General features: G+C 42.1%; 1 protein-coding gene and 1 long non-coding RNA gene across 2 annotated transcripts; both read right to left on the bottom strand.

The window, feature by feature from the left end:
- Nucleotides 1–5,610: 5,610 nt before the first annotated feature.
- On the bottom strand, nt 5,611–7,373 carry LOC136515604 (uncharacterized). The gene is made up of 3 exons (XM_066509143.1): nt 7,083–7,373; nt 6,625–6,975; nt 5,611–6,408 (listed from the first exon to the last, which is right to left on the bottom strand). Exons 1-3 carry the CDS (start codon nt 7,371–7,373, stop codon nt 5,611–5,613), a joined length of 1,440 nt encoding a protein of 479 aa, XP_066365240.1.
- Nucleotides 7,374–8,594: 1,221 nt separating this feature from the next.
- Nucleotides 8,595–26,611, bottom strand: LOC136518782 (uncharacterized). The gene is made up of 3 exons (XR_010774613.1): nt 24,784–26,611; nt 9,718–9,798; nt 8,595–8,807 (listed from the first exon to the last, which is right to left on the bottom strand). It is a non-coding gene; the product is annotated as an uncharacterized lncRNA (long non-coding RNA).
- Nucleotides 26,612–27,064: the final 453 nt, after the last annotated feature.

Here is a 27,064-nt window from a genome sequence, read left to right as displayed (position 1 = left end):
CCTAAAAGGTCTCAAAGAATTAGAAAATCAGTTATTCCTGCTGATTATGAAGTGTACAGCACTGAGGAATTTCAAATGGAGGATGATCCCACCTCATTTGAAGAAGCCATGAGAAGTGATCATTCATCAGAGTGGCTTGAGGCCATGGAAGATGAAATAAAATTAATGAATGCCAATATAGTTTGGGACTTGGAAATAATTCCTAAAGGAGCCAAAACAGTAGGCTGTAAAATGGGTCTACAAAACAAAACTTGACTCTCAAGAGAATATAGAGGAATATAAAGCGTGACTTGTAGCAAAAGGCTTTATGTAAAGAGAAGGGATTGATTATAATGAGACTTTTTCTCCAGTCTCATGTAAGGATTCCTTCAGAATCATAATGGCTTTAGTGGCACATTACAATTTAGAATTACATCAGATGGATGTAAAGACGGCATTTCTCAACGGAGACTTGGAGAAAAATATTTACATGGCACAACCGAAAGGTTTTGTCATGGAAAGAAAGAACGAATGTGATGCCGCCTAAAGAAATCCATTTATGGATTAAAACAAGCTTCAAGACAGTGGTACTTGAAGTTTGATCAGACAATAAAGAATTTTGAGTTTAAAGAGAATGTAGAGGACAATTGTGTCAATATAAAGTTTAAGAATGAGAAGTTTATCTTCCTTGTCCTGTATGTAGATGATATCTTACTTGCTAGTAGTGATGTCAGTCTACTACTTGAGACAAAGAAATTTGATATGAAAGATCTTGACGAAGCCTCGTTCGTTCTAGGGATCGAGATTCACCGAGATAGAAGAAAAAGGGTATAAGGACTGTCACAAAAGACATACATGAAAAAGATCTTAAAGAAATTTAGTATGCACAAATATAGTCCCTCACCTGCTCCTATAGTCAAGGGCGACAGATATGGCGATTTTTAATGCCCCAGGAACCAATATGAGCTCAATCGATAAAGTAAAAGTGGTTCCATATGCTTCAGCTGTCGAAAGCTTGCAACATGCTCAAGTATGTACGCGCCCTGACTTGGCATTTGTTACTGGGTTTTACTTGGCAGATTTCAGAGCAATTCTGGAATAGAACACTGAAATTAGTAAAGAAAGTCTTGCATTATTTGTAAGGAACGAAAGACCTCATGATGACATATAGAAGATCTGATTCACTCTACATGGTGGGATATTCAGATTCTGATTATGCGAGAGTGAATGCATATCCAGACATGGATTTTCTATCATCTCGCAAAGGGGAGCTATTTTATGGAAAAGCTCAAAGCAAACTGTCACTACATCGTCCACAATGTATGACAGTTTGTAGCGTGTTATGAGGCAACGGACAGGTGAATTGACTAAAGAAGTTCATACCGGTTTGAATGTGGTTGACGACATCTATAGACCAATTAAGTAATACTGCGATAATAAACAGGCAGCACAGTATACTCACAACATAAGTCAAGTGGTGCTGCCAAACACATTGACATAGAGTATTATGTTGTGAAAGATAAAGTCCAGAATCAAGTTATAAGTCTTGAGCATATAAGTATCGAAAAGATACTCGCGGATCCGCTTACAAAAGGCTCACTACCCAACATGTTCAGAGAACATGGTGTTCAGAGAACATGTAGATAGCATGGGTTTAAGGGGAAGCCTAAAATTCCTAGACAAAAGAAGACCCAAAGATAAGTATCTATTTCAGAATAGAGTAGTGTGTTGTAGCTGTTAAGTCTATCGGCAATGGACCGTGACGATGAGACATGCTCTATGCGCTAATCTGTAATAGAATGAACAAAAGTAAATGATATGAAATTGAAAGATGGAATGAGATCAAGGGGGAGAATGTTAGTTGATCTCCACCGATAGGCCTAACGGCCTATTGGGCCCTTACCTCTGCGCCCTGATCGGGGGCGTCCAACCCTAACTGGTTGGTGGGCCCCTGTCGCACAGCACATATATATAGAGGAGTGGGGAACTGGGCTCAGCTCACGAGGTTCGGAGGAGCCGCCACACCCACCTATAGAAAACCCTAATCCGATCAAAGGTCGTGCTGCCAGCGACGGGATGTGCCCCGCCACCGCCGTCGTTCCCCTACAGGTCTAACCGGACCGCCGTCTCGCCACCGAGCCGGAGCTGCCCCTACACCGACGTCTACACTACTGCTGTGCCGCAACAGTGAAAGACGAGAAGGGTCTTCTCCGGATCTATAGGCTACACACAGATATACTAATCATTGATCCTAACACCACGGCGTTCGGAAGAGCACAAAAGCGATAGCACTCGGCGTTACGCCAGTAGCGACCATCATAGGCATGGTAGTATTCGCTGTCCCGTGAACTTGTGCCCCATTTCGCTGTGCTGTGTAAGCGCTCATCGTCATATGCAGGTGGTATCCAGGTTTGGTCACGCCTGCAAGCAAAGTCATGGCGACGATGAGGACGCCCTGGGCCAAATTGGGGCAGAAGCGAAGAAGCCGATTCAAGGGTTAAAGGTGCCAGCCGTAAAGACCGATGACGGCCCAGTCCAAGTCGAACCTGTCCCTTGTTTTGCTTCTGCTTGCTGCCTCCGCCCTTCTCGGTGTTGGCGATGAAGTCGCCCTTCTGCTTGCAGTCCTTCTTCAGTTCTTCTTGGGTGAGGAAGGCCCTGCTTTGTCATCAGGGCACGACTTGTACTTGCTGAGGTCGATGTTGACGGCGTCTTTGCCGCCGGCGTACTCGTGGGCGAGTCAAACATCTTCCTGGTGGTGATGTTATTTTTCCTGCTGACGTTGCGGATGAGATCCTTGTCGTTTACGCCTGTTATGAAGGCGTTGATGATATTGGTCTCAGGGACTTGGTGAAGCTGATTCTTGGGCTGGTTGAAGCAACTGATGTAGTCGCGCAAGTTTTCGTTCGGCTCACGCTTGCAACCCGAGAGTTTCCATGCCGAGCCGGGCTTTGCGTAAGTCCCCTCAAAGTGGTCATGAAATTCACGCTCGAGGTCGCTCCATCAGCTGATGAAGCCTTCCCCCAGGTGGTTTAGCCAGGTCCTAGCTGAGTCCACGAGGAAGAGCGGTAGGTGTTTTATCATGAAGTCTGGATCTGATGCAAACGCAGCTTTCATGGCTAGCCGGTAGTTTACGAGCCAGGTCTCTGGGTTAGTCTGTCCGTCGTACTTCTCGACATGGCTTGGAGGACGAAACTTCTTGGGCGTAGGTGCCGCCTGAATTATGCTCCCGAAGCGACCGAACCAACCCAATCCGAGGAGTAGTCTGTCCCCGGGGGCGTCCTATCCAGGGTTTACAATTTCGGCGAAATATCGCCGAAATATCGCCTTTTTCGCTGAGGTCCGAAATTTTTTTGTATCGATCAAAATTTTTCGATTAAATTCATCTTTCATTCTAAAATTACACCAAACCACACTAAAATGACCCTCCATATCATCTAGTCTTATCAAAGCCCTAAATTTCATCAAATTTATTTAATTTTCTCACTCACACATTGGACGACACTAATATATGCAGCTCGTCCACCGTCAGCACACTGTATTACCGCGGCTCTACTTCTGTGATATATTATGTTATTTCGTCGATGTTATATAAATTTATGATGGATGATGGATTATAGAGTTTTTCTAGTGAAATGATGCCAAATTTGTTTAAAACTCAATTTAAATTTATTTAAATTTAAACCGATATTTCCGAAATTTCGTATTTATCGTTGGGGACCGAAATTTTTTTCTTACCGGTATTGTAAACCCTGGTCCTATCCTGCGTGTACCTCGTGTTTCTCCCGGCCGGTGAGCGGTCATGCTTGTTATCCCGGTAGGAGCTATGCCCGTTGCTGCCACCATGCTCGCGGTTGCGGGCTTTGCTCTCGCACCTTCGTGCGTCGATGGTGGGCAAACATCTCTGCCACTGCCCACTTGATCGTGGACGGAGTGCTGGTGATACTCTCGTGGCTGGTGTCCGCCACTGCACTTTCTTGGTGGGTTTTGAGCCCTCGGTTGCTGACGTCCGGAGCTTCTGACATCCTTCTTCTAATGATGGCTGTGGTATATCCGCTGCTTCTCGTAGGGCCTCGGCCAAGTTTTGGCCGGCTCTCAATCGAGGGCGGCCTTCTCCAACGCACTCAAAATAGCTGGCCAATGGGGTATTTATAAGCCCCCAAAGAAACTAGCCATTGGCCAAAGGCAGTTGCGCTGTGTGCATACTCACCGAACTAATCCGGTGGATGTCCCGACCTAGTTGTTAACTAGCTGTTAGACACTTCGGCAATGCATGGTCCGATGTCCATCACTGTACGTCTGTACTAATCTTGTGGCTGTTTTTCGCCCCTGGAACCTTACCCGTGGCGAACGCTTTTCCTGTGCTTGTTCACGATGAATACCGGACTAATCCGATGACTGTTACTGGCATGTTGACGCTTGGTCCGGTGCAGGCATCTTCTGAGCACCGGACTAACCCGGTGATACTATGAAACCCTAGCTTGCATAGCTTGCATCCCTGTTGACGACTTTGTTCGGTGGTGCCCTCTGATGGGCACCGGACTAATCAGGCGCTGCTTAAACAGCATCAGTGATCTTGTTTCTTCACAGTCTTCGCGTCCAGGTCACTTCCACCTTGTATCTTGGACTTCTAGCACAACTTGTAGGTCTTCAACATGTCTTCTAGTGTCTTGCTTAAAGTGTTATCATCTCGATATCACAACTTTGTCTAAGTCCACATCCACCTTGTATTCTTTTGAACTTTATCTTGTATACTAGCAAACAACATTAATCCAAATTCTCATGTTATCCATCAGACATCAAAATCAAACTTAGTGGCCCAAAGGGTCAATTTTCCTTACAACCTTTTTTTTACTATTTGTGACTATTTCCTCCACCGGCTAATTATTATCACACTTTCTAGAGGAATCGTCATAAATCAATGATTTATTACTATGTGTTGTCGTAGGAAACACGTCGCGGAAGGGTATATTTGTTGTAGTGCACTTGCTCCTGAATAGTTGAATAGTATGAAAGCTCTTATAATTGTGCCATTTGTAATAATGACTTGAATCTAATTAACCCTAAATTTATAAGTTGATGCATCATATATAGTTGCTTCGTCATTGTTTGAAATGGGCTTAAAGGATTGAGGTTTAATTTTTACCGACATTATTAACTGCCTAAGTTGTAGTATCTTAATCTGCTATTTATTAGTGTGTGTCGATTGAGCTTGGAGAATATGTGTCTCAATCTTACATCATGGCATCCAGAGACAAATAACAAATCACAAAAGTAACAATTTACTTATGGTTGGTTGTGCAAGAGTGTTGCCTGAAACCATCTTAAAATCTAGACATCTGAAATGATCTAAAAAATTCGGGCACTTGAGATATAGAAGAAGTGAAACAATAATTGTTACCGTACAACATATGACTTCTTGCAAATTATGCAAAATAGTAGAACTCCAGTGGAGAAAAAGTCCACGGGTTCTATATATCTCCTACTGTGCACTATGCAGAGCAAGATGAAACTATAGGTCCAAGACTACAGGTGTTCTCGCCAGCTGGCAGACGGGGCGCGCAACACACGCACGCCTCCGCAACTACGCAACATGTACATATGCACAACAGCACAAGTCCATAGTAACAGTAATTACTCGGCGGCGGCGGTGTCGACGGTTTCGACAGCCACAACCTTGTTGGTCCCGAACCAGGCTAGCCCTGTCGCCGCCGGAACAAGAGCCTTTCTCGCCGTGGCCGGACGGACACGGCCACCACTGTTCTTGTCCTTGACGTCAAGTGCGGCTGGGTCGCAAGTACCAACGACGGCACTCTTAGCAGCAGGAACGGTACCAACAGCGTCGTCTTTCTTGCAGCTGTGATCAAGGGCAGCGCAATGCTCCTTCTCGACTGGTTTAGAACTGCAAGGTACCAGGTCTCTCGGAGGCAAGAAGCACTCCGTGGACAGGCCCATGATGTTGAAGTCGACCTCCTCGATGCTCCACGTTTCCTCCATGCACGTGCACGTCCTCTTGCCGAGCACGTGGGCCTCGGAGCCGCCGTCGTCTTGGTCGTTGGCGCTGCTGCCGAAACGGGACAGCGAAACGACGGTGCGGCCGGCGTGCGCAACGTTGATGCCGTCGACGGCGCGGTAGTCGCCGATTGCCGACTCCATTGAGGTCTCCCAGTATGCGGTCTCGGCCGACGACCCGCCCTGCATGCGTATGCGCAGCAGGTGGCTGTCCTCGAGGCGGACCAGCAGCCCCGTCCTCTGGCTGAAGTATCCCCACACGGCGTGCCTGACGACCTCGACGTCGGCGCTGCTCCGGGCGCGTAGAGCTAAGGGGTCGGCGTCGACGCGGAGCACGAAGCAGTCGTCGCCGTCGATGCTCTTCTCGCCGACCCACGTGGCTGTCGAGAAGAGGTTTGCCGTTGATTTCGGATCAAGACCCTGCGTGCATCACATGCCATCGACGAGTTAATTACGGTGTACTCGTAGTCGTGGGAGAGAGAAAAGGCACATGGACGCACGTTCGAGTTGAACGCGAATCTTCTGTGCGCAGTGCGTATTGAAACTACGGTACATTACTCTACATTTGATAGCGAGGATTATGAATTTATGATTTCGATGCAAGATGCCACGAAAAATGATGCAATTGATAGATACCTGGTCGCATCGACGGAGAGGTCTCGGGGATCCCCGTGAAGCGTGGGCCTGCTGCCAGGTCGTCTGGCGCCAGGCGACTTTGCCGTCGCTCCCGGCGCTCATCTTGGTGCCGCCGGCCACTACCATTTCCACGCACCACATCTCCGGCCTCTTCTGCCACACCACGAAGCCACCGGCAATCTCGCCGCCGCCGTGGACCATGCCCATACCCGCCTTGGCTAATTTCTGCCCCTTGGTTGTCCTCATCAGTACCTTCCCCACCGCGTACATGCTCGTCGCCGCGCTCAGCGCCGGCTCGCCTCCAGACGCCGCGACGTACTGCTCCACGATGTACTTCGCCTTCGACACCTCCTGGAAAAATCAAAATGTTTCTTATTAGCCACCACGATCAGGATCAACATGTTGATATATTCAACGGAACCGATCGTCCAATTTGGTAGCTAATTAACGTTACATACAAGGGGCTCCTCCTTGATGTCCTCTCCGGCCATGGCTTTCCTCGCCTCCACGGGCTGCGGAACCAGCGGCGCACCGATCACCCCGAGCATGAGCTGCACATCCGCCTGCGAAGGCGGCGCGCCATATTGTCGGTGGCGTTGATCCATGCGCGACTGCACCCATGCCTTTACCGTGCGTCGCCGGCGCTGGCCGTGGCCAGACGACGGCTGCTGGTGGAGCTCCGGGACAGGCACCTCGAGCACTGTGTCGAGGCCATCCTCCCGGTCGAGGTTGGCGCACATCTTCCGCATGGTGAACTACACTGAATCAACAATCTCCTAGCTAGCCGCACTGCGCACGACTTGTGACTGGTTAATGGAACAATGGAAGAGGGAGCTGTGCTGTCCAGGAGAATGAGCCCTGCTGGCGATCATATATATGGATGGATGGCCAGACCATGGATGTGGCTCCACGTTCTGACCCCTTTCGTTCGTTTGGCCGGTTTCCACCCAATCACATTATTTTATGGTTTATTAAGATAGCCCATTTTGCCAGGGACCAACAGTATTTGTTTTATAACAAAACAAAACATCAAATGATAATGGCCTAGTGCGTGTGATGGACCCGCAATGATTCGCAAGCATTCTGAACTCCAAATAACATGCCGATGTTTCAACGTTTCTTCGTGGAGGCAACTTGTAGGGTCAAATGGTGGCACGGCGCCGGGACATTCAGCGTGACAGATGGATCGACGTGCTGCAAAACGACAACCCGACAGCGACGAAAAATGTAGCGGCGAATCTGCACTCATGTGCACCGGCAACAACAATTCAATGTACCTTCCCGAAATGATTTTGATTTCATTGTTAGCTAGCCCGACAATGAAATAAAACGGGAGATTGCGAAGGATCGGCGCTGATTTGGGAACCCAACAATGTGTTTGATTCCTTATTGTCTAGGAGTATAAGGATAATCCATATATATATGATCTGATCACAAATTGTTTTGGTCCATGCTCCATGGTGGCCGTCGATATAACCGACCTGCATTACATGCGTTTAAATCTTGGTGGATCATATACATCAGCATATTCTATTTCCATAACAGCAAAGCGCCCATTATTAATCCAGCTAGAACATAATCTGATCAGGTATTAAACAAGGTATTAGTACTCCATCCCTATGTCCCTGTATAAATAAATTTCTAGAGTTGTTTTAAGTCAAACTTTTTAAACTTTGACTGAGTTTCTTGAAAAAAATGTTAAGACTTATGGTATCAAATTAGTATCATTAGATTTATTATACAATATATTTTCATGAGGTACTCATTTTATGACCTAGATGTAGTTACTCTATTCTATATAGTTAGTCAAACTTAAAAAGTTTGACTGGGACGGATTCTAGGAATTGATTTATTTGGAGACGGACGGAGTACTGATAAGCCATCAATGTTACAACGATGGTGCACGTCTGTGAGGCTAGGACTGTCACACCCAGTTTCAAGTACAAAAGAGGATGTATAAAAGTCTTATGTGCACCCCAGGAACGGTCGCACACATAAGTGGACAAATTGTGAATTATACCAACACAATGTTTATTACATAGCGAATAAGTATTCAATACGTAGTCTCAAGCATAAATATAATAACTACTAAGATAACTCTCTTGCGGAAGCTCCAACAGGGACGTAAACTGGTGAACATCAAGCCTAATACTCTTCTCGATAATCTTCAATCCAATCTTGATCTGTTACCCATCCGGGATTTTTCCAATATAAAAGATAAAGCAAGGCATAAGTACATGTCGTACTTAACAAGATAACTAAGGGTTCATGAGGCTCAAATAGCTGACACTGGTTGAACTGCAAGTAGCTTTTATGTGTATGGTCAAGTTTAGCATTTATTAGCATCAAGGTAGTACCATAATTCCCATAACACATGATCATTATACTAAGACAACAATTAGCTTAAGGACAACTTAGTTAAGCACAATTAAACAAGAGCTCATTTATGGTGTAAGAATCCCTTGGCCGCTCGTGACCGTGAGCACGGCTAGTATACCAGTTTATTAACTCTGCGCAGAGGTGTACACTTTCACTGTGAGTCATGGTTTTACAAGTGCATAGGTTAATTACGTCCAGACACCGAAAACCACATAAAGCTACTCAGAAGTTCGTCTAACCGGGAAGGGCCGCAGGATCATCGGATATAGGAACCCCCCTTCCAATAAAAGGCCGCTTCCATAGCAAGACACAACAGGACAGAGGCTGTCCTATACCCAACTCGCAGTATCCTCTAAGCCAGCTAGAAAAGGTCTCCCAAGCAACTAAAGCCAGAGCCATATAGCCCTCACAGCAGTACTATAAGTCCCGGATGATCACTTACAAACAAGCCCTCGAGGAGAGGGAATTAAACCCTCCTGTCGTTGCTAACAAGTCATCTTAAATTGTTTAAAGCTCAATTATCAGTCAAGTATCAAGATCATGGTTATTGTTTAGCGCTAGCATAACACTACTCAAATGCATAAATCCAGGTTTCAAGGTATTCAAGATCAAATTCTAGGATTTCCTACATAGGGTAACAAAGTGGACACATGCAAATGAATTTTAGTGTATCACATGAATAGAACAACAAGGAAGGTCCTTAGCTATACTTGCCTTGATCAGAGTTCTCCTGAAAGTCTTGCTGGTCTTGCTGGTTGTAGAAGTTCTCTTGATCACCAATGTAAACCTCACCGTCTGAACTCGATCAACAACACCAAGCAGCAACATACAATCATCCGAGCAATCATACGCGAGGCAAACAAATAAATTTAATTAGAAAAGTACACCAATTGAAACAACCAGTTTTGAAAAGTTCATAAAACTATTCTACACATTGCTACGATCACACAGACGCGAAGATCACGAAAAACGGAGTTACAACGAGAAAGTTAGGATTAAAACAAGTTTCCCTATTAAAGAAATAGATCAAATCTAAACTCGAAATTTAAAGTTCAAAAACATGGTGACAAATTATATGAACAGATAGATCTCGGAAAGTCGAATCTAACGCAAGTTGAACGGATCAATTTGGAGTTAAAACGAAGAAGTTATGAGCAATTAAAGGTAGTGGCAAAACTGTAATTAATTAGAACTTCCATTTGAATCTGCACATTAGAAAATACGTTTTCAAAAATGAGAAAACGTATTCACTGTAATACGCCATGGGACTGCGGGTTCTATATTTAAAAACCGTAGGGGCTCTTTAACAAAAGTACCACGCGAAGGGGTATCTTCCATTATGGATCGTCCGATCCAGATCGGACGGCTGAGATCAGATCCAAGGGGAAAAAGAGAGCTGGCCGGCCGGCACAGTATGCCGGCGCGGTGGCGGCCATTACCGGCTGTGGGGAGCTCACCGACATAATCGGCTTGGGCGATTTCGTGCACCAAATTGCACAGGACCGGTATGATTCGACAGAGGAGATCGAAGGCAACTCACCTAGGGCAACGGTGTGAGTTGAGGCGATCCAAGGACGATGTGCCGCTCGCAGTGGTGGACGGAGGCACTCTGCAAGGTTCGGCGACGGTCAGAGACCAAATCCGAGCGAAAAACAGAGAGAGGAAACGTCCGACGGCTTCGCGAGATTAGTACGAAGCTCGGCCTTTGGCTTACGGTGACGAAAGAGCTGCGGAACGTCAGGAACAAGCTCAGCAACTTCGATGCCTTGCGGCTAGGGTTCCGGGTGCTGCTACGAACTTGAGCGCGTGAGTGAAGGCGGCGGTTCACGTAGGGTTGCAGAGGGCGTCGCGGACGCGGACACTGGGGGCTTTATAGACGACACGGGCGTGCGGATTGCACCGTGACACGAGGAAATCGCGTGGATCAACACCGGGTCGGTGTCCCACTTCGTTGCTGACTCAGAGAGGAAGACGGGTGCGGGCCCCAGCTGTCGGTGGCACAAGGAGGCGGGCTGCTGCGACGCGTGGGCACTCGCGGGCTGGCCATCCTGGGCCGCGGCCTATTGGCCCAAGAAGAAAAGGGAAGAGGCCAGTGCGGGCCTACTTTAGCTGCGCGAGCTGGGCTACGGGAGAGGGGATCAGGCCGACTGGGCCAGAAGCCAGGCAGAGAGAAAGTTTCCCTTTTCTTTTTATTTTGCAAGCTTTTGAATCCCCTTTTGAAATCAAACACAACCAATTCGATTCAGCACAAAATATGCACCAGCATGAATGCTCAAGCATGTATTCCAACTTGGATGTTGATTTTATTCTTATAAATTTATTATTTAGCCTATGTTTAAATGCTCACAAGTAAAAGTAAATCAATTTAACCAGTTTAAATTTATCCAAAATTTAGGGTGTTACAATTCTACCCCCCTTAAGAGAATCTCGTCCTCGAGATGAGGCTGTGCTTACTCAAACAACTACGGGTGTGTCTTTCTCAATTCATCTTCTCTTTCCCAAGTTGCCTCTGCTTCCGAGTATCGATTCCACTGAACCTTACACATCTTAATAATTCTGCTCCTTGTAACCCTTTCCGCTGTCTCTAAAATCTTTACCGAAAACTCTTCATAAGTAAGGTCATCTTTCATAGCGAGTTCCTCTAGTGGTATTTGTTCTTCCGGTACACGCAAACACTTCTTAAGCTGAGACACATGGAACACATCATGCACTCCTGATAAACTATCAGGCAATTCCAACTGATAAGCCACTTCTCCACGTCTCTTTAGAATTTTGAAAGGACCAACATACCTTGGTGCTAACTTTCCTTTCATGTTGAACCTTTTTACACTCCTCATTGGTGACACCTTCAAATACACATAATCTCCTTCTTCGAAAACTAATTCTCTCCTTTGATTATCTGCATAACTCTTCTGACGAGTTTGTGCCACTCTAAGGTTCTCTCTAATCATTCTGACTTGGTCTTCAGCGTTTCTAAGCACATCTGGTCCAAAGACTTGACTTTCTCCCGTTTGATTCCAAAACAACGGTGTTCTACACTTACGACCATACAAAGCTTCAAACGGTGCCATCTTCAGACTATTCTGGTAGCTATTATTGTAGGAGAATTCTGCATATGGTAAACTTTTATCCCAACTAGTACCATACTGCAAAGCACAAGCTCTCAACATGTCTTCTAGTATCTGATTAAGTCTTTCTGTTTGCCCATCTGTCTGAGGATGATAAGCGGTACTGAAGTTCAACGCTGTACCCAAAGAACTATGGATTTGTTTCCAAAAGTGAGAGGTAAACTGTGATCCTCTGTCAGACACAATTTTCTTTGGAACCCCATGCAGACACACTATTCTTTCCATGTATAGCTCTGCTAATTTTGGCCCATTATAAGTAGTCTTAATAGGTAAGAAATGAGCAACTTTAGTCAATCGATCCACAATTACCCATATCGAATCATAACCTTTCTGGGTATGGGGTAATCCTACTATGAAGTCCATACCAACTTCTTCCCACTTCCACTCTGGGATCTTCATTGGTTGCAACAATCTTGCAGGTCTCTGGTGCTCAGCTTTCACTTTCTGACAAGTGTCACACAAAGCTACGTACTCAGCCACATCTCTCTTTAATCCATACCACCATATTTAGGCCATAAAATCTTTGTTTTAACTCCGTTTTGATCCATTCAAGTTGCGTTAGATTCATAATTGCGTAATCGACATGTTCATCCTACTGTTAAATATATTTTCAACTTTTGAAATTTGAGGTTAGATTTAATCTATTATTTTATTAAAGGAAATCTTGTTTAACTCATAACTTTTTTGTTATAGCTCCGATTAGAGTGCTTTTCACATCTGTGTGTTCGTAGCGAGACATAGATTCGTTTTACAAACTTTTGATCTTGATTTTATGTTTGGTTCACTATTCTAATTTAGATCTATTGTTTGCTTCGTGTATGATTGCATGGATGCTTGTGTGGTGCTTTATGATCATGTCCAGTCGATAAGCTTTGCGTTGGTGATATAAAAGAAGTTGGTGATCCAGAAGAAGTCCTTTGGAGGTTACAATTCAATAGAAGAAGGATCTAAGTTTAAGGCAACTATAGCATGGGATTATCCTTATTGTCCTATACACCTTTAATCATTTAATTCATGTTGCATGTGTCTACCTTGATTACCACTAAGGATTTCCTAGTACTTTGTTACCTTGTACCTTGATAACTATGGGGTATTGCATTGGTGAGTATGATGCTAGTGCTCAACTAAAGCCATGATCTTGTACCTTGACTAATGGAATATGCAATAAACACTAAAAGATGCTTTTTAGCAACATGAAACATGGTGGCTAGAGCATTAGGCAATTTTATGGCTAGAGCATTGGGCAATTTTATGGTGCTCTAGATTTCTCTCCCTAAGGACTTATCTGTTAGTGAACATTTGAGACTTATAGTACAACTATGAGGGCTATGTGGCTCTGGCTTTAGCTCAGTATGAGGACCTTTTCCTAGCTTGTTAGTGGTTACCTTTATGGCGCAAGAGGGGCTCCGACAGGTATTATCTCAGCCTACCAAGAGGGTGCACTTTTGTTTCTTGGTATTTTGTTAGTCACTCCTTAGAGGGGGGGTTCATGCTTAGTGACGGGGAAACCTTAGCGTCCCTAACTTGTTAGACAAACTTTTGAAAGGCTTCATAGTGAACCCTACCGACCTTCCTTGGTAGTGGGCCAAGAGGTTGGCCGCCTCGGGTGAAAGGGTAAATCACGACTCAATGAAAGTGTACAACCTCTGCAGAGTGTAAAACTGGTATGTCAGCCATGCTCATGGTCATGAGCGGCCTTGGACCCTTATGGAATAGATGATAAACACGAAAGATACTGATGATGAAGATGGTCACTAATGATTACTGTTTATGCTATTCATTATTCATGTTTACCTGATCATGTGTTTATGTGGGCTTGTGGATAAACTTGTTGCCACCCTATTGCTAAAATCATGACTCATTAAAAGCTAATTGTAGTTAACTAGTGTCAGCCTTTTGAGCCAATTGAAGAACCAGAGAAGCCTATCAAGAAGATGAATAGAAAAAGATGGCATAAAAAGAAAGATCCATCCTCAAATTCGTCATCCCCTGATCCTGACAAGGCCTCCGAGGTGGAACAAGAGAACACACCCCCGCTGAAGGAAGAATGACCATGAGCCCATCAAAAAGGTAAGCTTTCTATCCCTTGCATATTTACCGCATTTCAGTAGTTGCGTCTCATATTTCAATTTCCAATAAATTTGCTTTGCATTGCATGATTAGTTAGTTGCATTTAGCTACTCTATGTTAATAAATAAAGTTCTATAGTAGCTATACATGATAGGATGTGGTTTGCATTTAAATAAAATAAACTAAAAAACATATATAATAAATAAATAATAATGAATAAGTTATCTCGTAGTAATAGGTTTGGCCATTTAGTCATTTATGCATTCTAGTAGTAGTAGTTAGTCAATAAAGAAAGAATCAAAGAGCCGCCAGAAAACATTACATCCTATGCAAAAGGCAAGCTTGGGGGAGACACCTCTCCCCACTCAGGTATGAAAAATCTTGAACCCACTCTTTACATTCATGTTTGTTTTACATGTCAATATTCATGATCATAGAATGTAGAGAGGAGTGCCTTGAAATTTATCTTAAAAGAAACTCTACTCTAATAAATGATGATAAAGTTATTTGGAAATGATGAATAGTTGCTCTGTGATACTTTGCAAAAGCTTGTCATACAACCTGATACTTCTTAAGTCTTGAGCATGATAACTTAGAGTTCATCTTAAGTTGAATGTTTTTGTGGGTTGCAAATGCTAGAACCAAGTCTAAGTTTTTGTGAGATATGTTGTAGTCAAGATTAGAGTAAATCTTTGAACCTATCTGAGGAATGGTTAAAACAACCTGGAGTTTTCTTTTGCAAAATGCTAAAACTATCTTGCTAGAAGTTCCTCAATGGAGATAAATTCCTACTAGAGTCAAATACACATTCATACATGATAAAGCCACTATAAAAGCTGCTTGTTTGTTTTGAGCTTTTTCAAGCCTTGTTGATCTGAGTAGAGAAACTTGTCATGCTTTTTGATCAAGAGCACGTACACCCACATACTTATGCTATTCCTACACTGGGAATACGCAACCATATATGTTTTCCTCTTATTATTGCTCTATGAGAATCAAAGTTACCTCTCTAGCTATCTTTCATCAAAAAGAGAGGCATGAGCTACGAAAAAAAGAGAGAAAGAATATAAGAGCAAAAAGCTCCGGTGTTCAAAAAAAGAAAGAAAGAGAGAGTGAAAAGAAAGTAGCCATGCCCTCTCAAAAAGAAGCTAGAGATTGGAAACTTCTCAAAGGAGTACCATTTCCACCAAATATACCACACACATGCACATCTTGATCAATTAGTATGATTTGTTGCTCCTTGTGATCCAAGTGTTTGACTTAGCAATAAATTCAATTCAAGCAGGCTATGTTTTTATCTCCTACCTTGAGCTCCACACAAGCTTTAGGATAGATACTAAGGCTAAGATCCATGGCCCTGGTGAGGATTCAAATACCATTGAGTGACTTGAGTGTACCATCTGAGGAACTTAGGTACATTTTCTTTTTAAAATTTATTGAAAACCTCCAGGAAGTTTGAGCTAAGCCAAAGTAAGGGAAAAATATTTGTCTAGCTATACATTCTTGCAATTGCTTGTGTCAATGTGAAAGCTATAAGCCCCACATTGCTAAGACTGATTATGGATTTCTAAGTGCTAACATGTTCAATTCAAGAGATAGTATTTGTCTGTATATAAGTTTTTGCAGGGTGTTATATAGTAGCAACTCTTGATCCAACACATATTCCATGCTAAACCTGCAACTTTTCTCTGGACGAGCAAAGGGTAGCTTGGGGGAGCATGTTGATGGTCACTAACACCTGTTTTGACCATCAACATTCCACCCAAAAGCATGATAAAGTGAGGTAAAACATCATCACATGTGTTGCATTTTGTTTATAATTCACCTAGTTCCACTTGTGCTTGTAGAATTATTTGTAAGAAGGAAATTATAGCAAAAATGGCCCAAAATTGTGACAAATATGGACATAGGGAGAAAGGGGACATGGCAGGGGAGCCAAGGGCCCACATGGGCACCACCCGACATCACCTTGGCCCCTACCACATCACCGATCCATGGGAGCTGCTCCACAGGCCTTGCCAAGCGTTGATCCATTGTCGGTTTGGACCAAAGGTCATGATAGAGTGGCCTCAGATCCATGGGTCCACCGTCACACACATGGAGGCCTCCAACTGACCTTGGAACCGACTTCCTGCCTAAATTTCGACATGCGCCACTCCTACAACCACCTTTGGGAGCCAACTAGCACTGTAGGATGTAGAGGCGGTGCATCCTTAGGCTAGCTGGCGCCCCCTAGCGCTGCCCGGTGCCTCAAGGCACCCAACCGACCTCCTACTACCTACAAGTACCCCCCATGCCTCTCTACACTATAAATAGAGGGTGTGGTGCTCGGTGGAGAAGTGCCCCATTCAATTCCAAGCTCTCTGTTGACGATAGTTAACAAACATTATAAACCATCAATATAATATGAATAAGGGCATGAATATAATTACCAACATAGGTTTAGGGGTTTAAACTAACAAATTCCTCAAGTTTTGGTGAATATGTATTTTCTGCAGGGTTTATCTAGAAAATCATCAAGGTAGACCTAGATGTCAGAATTAATTACGCTTAATTCCGGCATAAACAACTCTAGAAGGTTCCAGAGGACACCAGAAGACACCACACTGTGGTGGAGGGTGGGAGGCCGCCAGGTGGGGCTGGCCGGCCCCACCTACAGGCCAGCCGGCCTATGGGCGCCACTTATCAGCCCCTCCTTCGAATGTCGGTTCTCCATCGCCTCCTAGGTTACATCTACACCATCCATTCAAGTCAGTTTGATCCGAGGGCTCAGGATTAATGCTCCAGCATATATATACTAGCCCCTACCACCCCCTGAGGCATCAAACCCTAATCAAGTCATTTGAGAATATAGAAACCCTAATCATCCTTAGAGCTCCACCATATTCTAGGGCATAGCTAGCTAGGCTAGGTCTAGAGGGAGGCAAGCTTCACTTGGATTCCTGATCATGTCAATAGCGTGGCTTTGTATAGCATTTGTACCCCCTCTCTTTTGTATCTCTCATTACTTTTATATGTTTGCTACAATTGTTATGACATTGTTCTTCATATTAATCATGTTCCTAGTTATCATGTTCATTGTCTACTCACCATATTCTAGGGCATAACTAGCTAGGCTAGGTGTAGAGGGAGGTAAGCTTCGCTTGGATTTCTGATCGTGTCAAGAGCGTGGCTTGGTATAGCATTTGTACCCCCTGTCTTTTGTATCTCTCATTACTTTTATATGTTTGCTACAATTGTTATGACATTGTTCTTCATCTTAATCATGTTCCTAGTTATCATGTTCATCATCTACTTTGATTATATGCTTAGTATAGTTAGATTTTCGTCATGTTCATGCATAAGTTCATATAGCACTCACTCTTCGGATCTAGGAGTGAGTGGTTGACATAGTGTAAGCATGGTGCTTATACGTTGTTTACCTATAGATACACCCTATATTCTATGCCATGTGGTAGATCACGGATGTGACACCCCGTTGAGTCCTTTGTAGTCCACTCCCTGATATATAGGATAAGTAGGATCTAGTTACGAAGGAAGATAAGCTCTGTTCTTAATCTTCTTTAGTAATATCCATTATGTGTAGATATGAAGTTGATCTTAACCATGATTGCTAAGTGTAATTGCACTAATCAATGTATGCTTTGACTTGTAATTAAGAATGACTTAGGAATTGTTCCTCTAATATTCTACTTAGCCATGCTAATGCCATAGAAAGGAGTACTCTGAGTGATCAATGATTAGTTATTACTTGCCATTCATATACATTTGTCTCTTGACTTACCCCTGTTGTGAGTAGAAGTTTGGTTATGGTTTATTTCTCCATCATGTGTATAAGTTATCAATATATTCCCACTATCCATCCTTCCCTGTGGTAAAAATATAAACAACGATACCTGGAATACTCCCGGGTGAAGTGCTACAATGGTATATTATCTGTGCACTTGCAGATTCCTTTCAATTATATATATTCTATCTAGACATGAAATACTAAAGTACTTCTTAGTGTCATTCTAGAGGTGGCACTAGGTAGTACCAATAATCATTTCTAGCACCATCGCTAGGGATGACAACTTAGTAAAGGTGATGCTAAGAAATGTCAACAATCATTAGGTGACTACTTAAACAAGCGATAAGTTAATAAATACCAACACTCTCCAAGCTTCTCTAAGCTCTCTAGCTTAATAGCTTAGTAGTAGAAGTGATCTAGTAGTGGAGTAGAGCAAGAGCGAAGCTTCTGTCAGAGTCCGAAAGAGTCTTCTAGGTCTGCTATACGTCCTTTGTAATTCTTTCATTTCGCATTTACTTTATTCAGTACTTTACTTTTAGTACTTTATTTAGTATTATTGCTTTGCCTTGCTTAAGTACTTGTTCACTATTGTTCATCGTTAGTGAGTTTAGGTGCTTATTGCTTGGTGTAACACCCTAAAATTTGCTTCTCTTGAAATAGAGCTAAAATGATTTAATTTTGTATTTTTATGCTCATGAAAACCTAGGAAAATAATAATTTTTCATTAGATTAAAATTTATCTTAAGGTAGAAATGTGTTTGTTGCATTCATGCTGGTCACACCCTGTGCTTCTATGTGCAAAATATGTTTTTTTAAATACATTTAGGAGATGAATATCTATCTCTAGGAATTTTCCAGCTTCTTTCTGGAATTTAATTCCTACCTCCTTCACCTTAATCTTTATGTTCCAAGTTCCCAACAATCTTTTCATGAGCTCCAAATACTTTATTTGGGTTCATCATGTTCCAAAGTGTCTCTAGGAATTTTCCCCAAATTTTCGAAAGTCTCGGAGTATTTTTCATGGCTTAAATATCAATTCTGGACTTTTCTAGAATTATTTTATTCGCAAAATTAATTAATCCTGAAAATAAATATTATATCTCATTTTCCAACCAACTCTCAAATCCCATGTGCAATAATCCTAATAAATCTCAAAGGCCCATGCATTTATTTACTAATGGGCTTTAATGATTATTTAGGTCCATTAGTAGATGTGGAGGGTGCAATATCAATTAGTACCATATTGCTAGTTGATATAGATGTGGGGAGTTTTTCTCCCTATAAATATGTACAAACCCCTTAGGCAAAGCACACCAAAACTACCATAAGTGGAGCCCCTAGTTTGGGAAATCCCTCGTGTAGTAAATAAGAATTTTCTCCTCTCGCCGTCGTCGTCGCCATCGCCGTCGCCGCCGCGCTGCCTGACGCCATAGACCCGTCGTTGACCACAAGAAGGCCCTAGGTGAGTTCATTGTCTTCTCCTCTTATTCCCTATGCTCTCGGCTTGTCAAACCGTGGCCTCTAGGACCCAAACCAAGCGCTCTGGGGAGCTTCTCGTCGCCGGTAATGGAGCTCCGCCGCGCCGGTTTTCTTCTCCGGCCGGTGACTCTCTCCCGCTCCTTTCTTATTTGGACCATCTAGATTCAATCCAACGGTCCAAGATCGCCCGTACCCCTTTGCTGGGTTTATTTGCAAAAGAGCCCTTGCAGTTTCGCGTAATATAACCAGCAGTCCATGGCGCACTTCCACAATACGTTTTCCTATTCCAAAAGCGTAGTTTCTTTCTAGTAGATCCAGAATACATTTTCTCTTTCAAAAAGCGTAAAATCCCTCTGTTAGATTCAAAATACGTTTTCTTCTTTTGAAAACATAGTTTCTTCGGTTAGATCCAAAATACGCTTTCATCTATTTACAGTTTTGCCACTAGTCTTATTTAGGCCATAAAATCTTCGTTTTAACTCCGTTTTGATCCATTCAAGTTGCGTTAGATTTGTAATTGAGTAATCTACATGTTCATCCTACTGTTAAATATATTTTCAACTTTTGAATTTCAAGGTTAGATTTAATCTATTATTTTATTAAAGGAAATCTTGTTTAATTCATAACTTTTTTGTTATAGCTCCGATTAGAGTATTTTTTGCGTCTGTGTGTTCGTAGCAAGACGTAGATTCGTAGTATGATGCTAGTGCTCAACTAAAGCCATGATCTTGTAACTTGACTAATGGTATATGCAATAAATATTAAAAGATGCTTTTTAGCAACATGAAACAAGGGGGCTAGAGCATTGGGCTATTTTATGGTGCTCTAGATTCCTCTCCCTAAGGACTTATCTTTAAGCGAACATCCAGGACTTACAGTATAGCTGTGAGGGCTACATGGCTCTGGCTTTAGCTTAGTATGAGGACCTTTTCTACCTTGTTAGTGGTTACCGTTATGGCGCAAGAGGGGCTCTGACAGGTATCATCTCGGCCTGCCAAGAGGGTGCACTTTGGTTTCTTGGTATTTTGTTAGTCACTCCTTGGAGGGGGGTTCATGCTTATTGATGGGGAAACATTAGCGGCCCTAACTTGTTAGACGAACCTTTGAAAGGCTTCATAGTGAACCCTGCCGACCTTCCTTGGTAGTGGGTCAAGAGGTTGGTCGCCTCAGGCGAAAGGTAAATCACGACTCATAGTGAAAGTGCATAATCTCTGCAGAGTGTAAAATTGGTATATCAACCGTGCTCATGGTCATAAGCGGCCTTGGACCCTTATGGAATAGATGAAGAACACGGATGATACCGATGATGAAGATGCACACTAATGATTATTGTTTATGCTGTTCATTATTCATGTTTACCTGATCATGTGTTTATCTGGGCTTGTGGATAAACTTGTTGCCACCCTATTGCTAAATACACGACTCATTAAAAGCTAATCGCAGTTAACCAGTGTCAACCTTTTGAGCCTCATGAACACCATGTTATATTTGTTGAGTATGACATGTACTTACGCTTGCTTTACTTTTTAAATCTTTGTAAAAATCCCGGATGGGTACCAGAATGCTAGTCTGGAGGAGTTAGGCTTGTGATTAACCAGTCAGTTGTCCCTGTGGAATTAGAGTTTTCACCCAAAGATCGGAGTTGTCTTTCCGCTATTTGCTATCTAAGGTTATATCCTTTATACTAAGTACATTATATATTGAGCATTGTCTTTTGATATTACCCTTATTTGTAGCTATATGTGGGATTTGACTTCCTGGGCTCACATATGGTGCGTATCTGGTTTTGTTCTTAAAACCGGGTGCTACACTTGGCATTAGTAGCATAGGTTATGTTTTAGTTAGTAGTCTTTCGTTAGTACCTATTCCACAGTCTGGTTAGGGTACATTGATCCCATTTCATCAGAGCTCAGATCAAAGTAGTAAGCCTGTAGTTTAAGCGAGGTGCTTAGGCTATAGATTACCTATGGATATGGCTAGGCCTCTGGATAGATTGTGGTAGTTGGCAAGTGATGACAGCCTTGTCCATCCTCTGTATTCCACCACGTTAGGTCTAGTTATTAAATCATAGGGCTCATGGCAGACCTTGTCTATTTAACTCTCCTAGTTGGTAGCCGGGCTGTGCCCCGAAGTACTAGCGCATTTCTCCTAGTCATTAGTTTACCCTTTGTTATTGAAAGATATATCGCTCACCCTCCCACCTAGCTATCTCTAGTGTAGCTTGTTTAGTAGTTAGTTTAGGTTGTTTACACTCAACCCATTATTATCGTTTACCTACCTAGGATCCTGTTGACACTTCCTAGCATCACTACTAGAATGACACTAAGAAGTGTACTTGGTATTTACTTATGACTTAGAAAGAATATGTATATTTAAGAATGTTCTGCAAGGTCACATACCATTGTAGCACTTCACTCAGGAGTATTCTAGGTATCATTATTTATATTTTACCACAGGGAGGAGCGGTGGCTAGAGATATTGATAAATATGATACTTATGATGAGATCATTAAACTAAACACTTACTCTAAATAGGGGTAAGCCAAATGATATATATATATATATATATATATATATATATATTAAGAGCATGGCAATGATAATGATCCAGAGATAGAAATAGATACTCATAAATGTAGTATGGCTAGACTAAGTGATTAGTTAAGAGAAAGATTCCTAAGTCATTCCTATATACTAAGTCTTATGTACACCCCAAGTATATATACTTTCATCTATAGCATAATTAATTCTTCATCTACACATAAGGAACATTACTAAGGAAAATCAAGAACAGAGCTTGACTTCCTTCGCAATTAGGTCCTACTTGTTCTACAGACAGGGAGCGGACTACAAAGGACTCAATGAGAGTGTCACACTCGCGATCTACCACATCGCCTAGAATGTAGAGTGCATCCACAGGTAAACAACATACAAGCACCACACTTACATAATATCGACCACTTAACTCACTTGAGTACTGACCTAAGCGCTTTGCGAACTTATGCATAAACTTAGTATCAATTATGACTATATCAAGCATACTACTGAATCAAACTAAGAACATAATAGATAGAAACATAATTGTTTAAACACAAAGTCATGAATAATAGAGGATACAATGGCTATACTAGCCTCCAGATGATGAATCTAGAATCCTTAGCAGTAGCCCAACTCTACTTGAATCTACTAGCTATCTTATACTAAAACTTTGATGAATTGGAGATCTATTGTATTCTCTCTAGAAATTCTAACGATGATGATCAACTAATTGATCCATTAATCAATGCCTCAGGGGGGTCTAGGCTAATATATATAGGGGTAGCATCAATTATGGACCCTCGGATCAAACCAACCTTGAGCAACAACGTAGATTCAATCTTTAAGGTGGTGGAGAACCGACGTAAAAAGGAGGGGCTACCAGGTGGGCTCCATAGGCCGGCTGGCCTGCAGGTGGAACCGGCAAGCCCCACATGTTAGTGGCACATGTCCTGTTGTGGTGGTTTGCCTTTCAGAGTGTTTTGGAATCTTTCTAAGTCAGTTTTGTCGCGGATAAGCGTGATTAAATCTGACGATTGGGTCCACCTCAACGGTTTTCTAGATAAACCCTGCTGAAAACACAGATTCACCAAAACTCATGAAATTTTTTAGTTAAACCCCCTAAACCTATGTTGGTGATCAAATTTATGCATTTATACAACTTTTATTGATGGTTGTTACTACCATCAACAAACTCCCCAAGCTTAACCTTTACTCATTCCTGAGCAATGCTAACCTCAGTAGTGGATCAGGAGTTGCTACAATGTTCTCACTCCTCAAAAGTATGCTTGCGTCCAATCAAAAAATCACCTCCGGATTAGAATAAACTGATCTGACTTTCAAACTTACCCATATTACCTCTTGAGCAATTGAAAGACAGAAAGATCAAGTCAAGAACTATGTCTCAAGTTCTTTGTTCAACCATTATTCAAGAGTTTTTGTAAGTTTTCAAAATAAAACTCAGAGATTCCAATGTATGACACTCTCGAATCTCTCAATATATGTGGTATTTGTGGATCCTCACCAAGGCAATAATGATGTTATGCCCTTTTCTCTTCCTACAACTAAGGCTTATGTGGAGCTCATAGGAATGGAGATAGCATGAAAGAGCATACTTGCAATATATATATTATAAAGTCAAACCTCGAATCCAAAGAGAGTTGAGTCATATAATCAAATCAAGATGTGCATGTGCGGGGAATACTTGGTGAATATAGTGGCTAACCTAATTCTACTATGCTCCTTGAAAACATATCTCTCTTTTGAAACTTCAAAATACTTTTTGCAATGGAACATGGGCTATCTTATTCATCTTTCTCTCCTTTTTTAAGCGGGCATCGGAGTACCCATTGTTTTCAATATATTGGACACTTCTTCATTTTTTCTCAACTTCTTATTTTTATGAATAACTTTTTCATAGCCCTGCTTCTCTTCTGCAACAAAACTTTTGAGAGATATCAACAAGATCTTGGAGCATTTATTTGGTGGATGGAAAATCTATCAAACATATTTTTGGTGTGTACTCCTACTATAGGAGTGAAACATTTTTTGGTGGATCTAAATGGAATGGCATGTTTTTGCATCTACCCCAGTGTAAGAGTAGTGCATATTTGGGTGGTGTGAACGTGATCCTGATTTTAAGAGCATGACAAACCTCTCACAAGGGTCAACAAAGCTTGACCAAACTCAATTCAAAACAAATAGCATATCTGAGTGGAAGTTTTCCTAGTCTAAAATAACATGTATAGCTCTGGTAGGAATTTAAGCTTTGTCAAATAGGAACTCATCATGTAGCATTTTTATGTTTTTTCAAAAGATAAATCTTTGGAATTTTAGTGTCACATGGAATAAGATAAATATCAGTTCAGAATTTCACATATCATATCCGTCAATTACTTAGACTTAGATCAAACATATGACACCCACGAGTTTCAAGTTTAGAGTAAATTCTCATGTCAAAACAATTTTATCCAAAACTTGAGAGAATTCAATGCTGAAAACTAGATACTTGAAAGGAATTACAATAGAGCAACTATTCATCATTTCCATTCAAGAGATCTAGAGAGTTCCTTTTTTATTTTATTTAGCTCTTAAAAATCAAACTAAAGCAAACTTCATACACACTCTTTTTATTTTGTTTTTATTTTTTTAGATCACACATTACTAATATATAGAAGATAAAGACAAAATTTTATTTTGTTTTTAGTTATGCATAGTTTTTAGCATATTTATAAAATAAACTCAAAAATATTAAAACACAAGAAAAAGAAATACTTACCTAGATACACGGGGGATATCCTTCCCCCAAGCTGGTTGTTGTCGTGGTCGTTCAAAAGGGTGGTCGGATGTTGAGGTTCTGGAACAAAAAGACCTAGTCCTGGTTCTATTGTTGCTGATTCTGTTGGATGTCCCATGTTTGCCTACCATTGTGAGTGTTGGTTTAATGTACCTTGTATGGCAGCATTCTATTCCTCAATGGTTGTCAGTCTGTTGTCGAAGCATTGGTGTTCCATTTGTTGATCATGATACCCCTGGCCAGAGTAGGACATGTGTCCTCCCTGGTGGCCACTCAAAGGTTTCTTCATAAGTATGCTGTTGGTAGTTGTGGTAGTTCCTATCTTGCTAGTGCTCACTTGGAGCTTTCTACCAAGAGCCTTCAGATTGTTGAGGTGATCCTTGTTCCCAACCAGCATATTTAGGCTGGAACCCACGGGAAGATCCCGCTTGGTCCCAGCCGGCATAGCCAGTGTAGGCAGTTCCTTCAGGTATCGGGTCAGTGCCATAGTAGCGAGTCCGAGGTGCATGGGTCAGTCTCATGGATGCACTCCCGCGAGGTGCCACTTCCTTTGCCTGTAGATCAAAAGTGAAAGAGTCCACAACATATAAACCGAGATTCCGGTTAGGTAACGGAATCTCAGTTGAAAAAACATGGTACATCAGACAATCTTTCCATCCTCTCTCTTTTTAAGTAGTTGGGCTTGACAAAAATAATCAAAATCAATATATAAGGGCTCCTCGGTAATATAAGAGACCAAAGCATTATTCAACAGACCTAGGTTTTGGGCAATTCCAGTGACTAAAGAAATACGCTCAACATCACCCGTGAGAGTAAAAACCTCCAACATGTGGTGAATTATACATTTAATGGGCAAAACCTTTCTCCTTTTCACCATAGCATAAAGCAAATTGAGATCATCTATCCTCATAGGGCGAGTATCAGGTCTAGGAAACATGGAAAAACCTAGCCATTTATGCATGAAACAAAGTGAGGGATGTTGAATGTCATTAGTATGGGGATGATAAAATTCATTAAGCCCCAAAATTTCCTTTCAGAATTTTAATTTATCAAAGTCTTACAAAGCATGGTCTACATCAACTACACATTGTGAAATAAACCCCAGGAGCAAACTTAGATTCTTCTAGGGAGAAGAATACTCTTTCCCAAAAAGTCTAAATTTAACCCCGGTGTCGGTAATTTGCACTGTGCATAAAAATTCCAATGTCAAAAGTTTAGACCCTTACTCAAAAATATTCTAGAAACCATCCCAACCGACAACTTGGAAAATGAAAGCGAGCTCGGTGTCCATACCTATTGCTTGTAGTAGGAGAGGACCATACACAGTGGTGTGTACAAACCTTTGAGCCTTTAGCTTCTTAAAAACTTCCTTTGGCTCCTTGGATCGCCAGTGGATATCTGATTCCTCGAGCAGGACGTTGTTCGTAGATGACGTTGACTGAGGTGGCATTCTAGTTCTAGGCGATGGAGCATTGACCTGCATGTCGAAACTCACCCTGGAGGATCAACTCCTCAACGAGCGGGACGAATGCAAGCAGGTGGACTTCCCCTTGAAAATGTTCCACATCCTGCAAAAATCAATAGAACAACAAAACTCGTGGAATAGGTTAGGAAATAAAATACTCAGCGGTTAACCGTCCAAGAGTTAGTCGTCCGAGGGGTAGTCATTTTGATTGCCAATAATTTTCTCGAAGCAAGATTTTAGTAGAACTTCTACCCGTAATATTTTTAGCTTTTCCTATTTTCTGCAACACTTCTACTAATGGAATTACTACACTTCAGGGAAGAATTTTGAAATTTGGAAGTAGGAGGCTAATGTGTTTGTTTGTGAGGCAGAGAGCAGCCAGGAGCTTGCTATTTATAGAGTGGTGCAACAGTAGACCGGCCGGCTGGCCCCCCTTGGGCCCACTTGAGTGAATTCTCCACCCGCTAAAACTTTGCTTCGATGCTAAGCAAGTTTTGGTGCTCGTCGGTGCAGATGCACCAATTTCGATGGTGAAAAAAGCTTGAGGTGATGGTAGTGGGTCCATGGTGTTTGCGGCTCCGTATTGCTGTATTTCCTCCATATACAAATATATATGTGCTATGCAAAAAATATTTTATGATACAATGAAATATGACTAGATGTATGCATGGTATTTTTAATTTTTATGCCTCCATGATAAATATTCTTGTGGGTTTTTACACGTTGTAAAAATTATTCACATGGGGTCTATTGGTATTTATTAACTTGCCAGAGAAGTAAAATGCTAAAGTGAAAAAT

Source organism: Miscanthus floridulus, chromosome 17 (genome assembly GCF_019320115.1).
Source record: "Miscanthus floridulus cultivar M001 chromosome 17, ASM1932011v1, whole genome shotgun sequence".
Classification (NCBI taxonomy): domain Eukaryota; kingdom Viridiplantae; phylum Streptophyta; class Magnoliopsida; order Poales; family Poaceae; genus Miscanthus; species Miscanthus floridulus.
Note: the sequence above shows the minus strand (reverse complement) of the source record. Positions and strands in the feature narration are given on the sequence as shown.

What these genes read in the sequence shown, in the direction of transcription:
- LOC136515604 (XM_066509143.1), bottom strand. Translation starts at nt 7,373, where the DNA reads ATGCGGAAGATGTGCGCCAACCTCGACCGGGAGGATGGCCTCGACACA. An exon ending in ACATCAAGGAGGAGCCCCTT is followed by an intron (nt 6,976 to 7,082) that starts GTATGTAACGTT and finishes TGATTTTTCCAG; the next exon opens with GAGGTGTCGAAGGCGAAGTA. An exon ending in CTCTCCGTCGATGCGACCAG is followed by an intron (nt 6,409 to 6,624) that starts GTATCTATCAAT and finishes TGATGCACGCAG; the next exon opens with GGTCTTGATCCGAAATCAAC.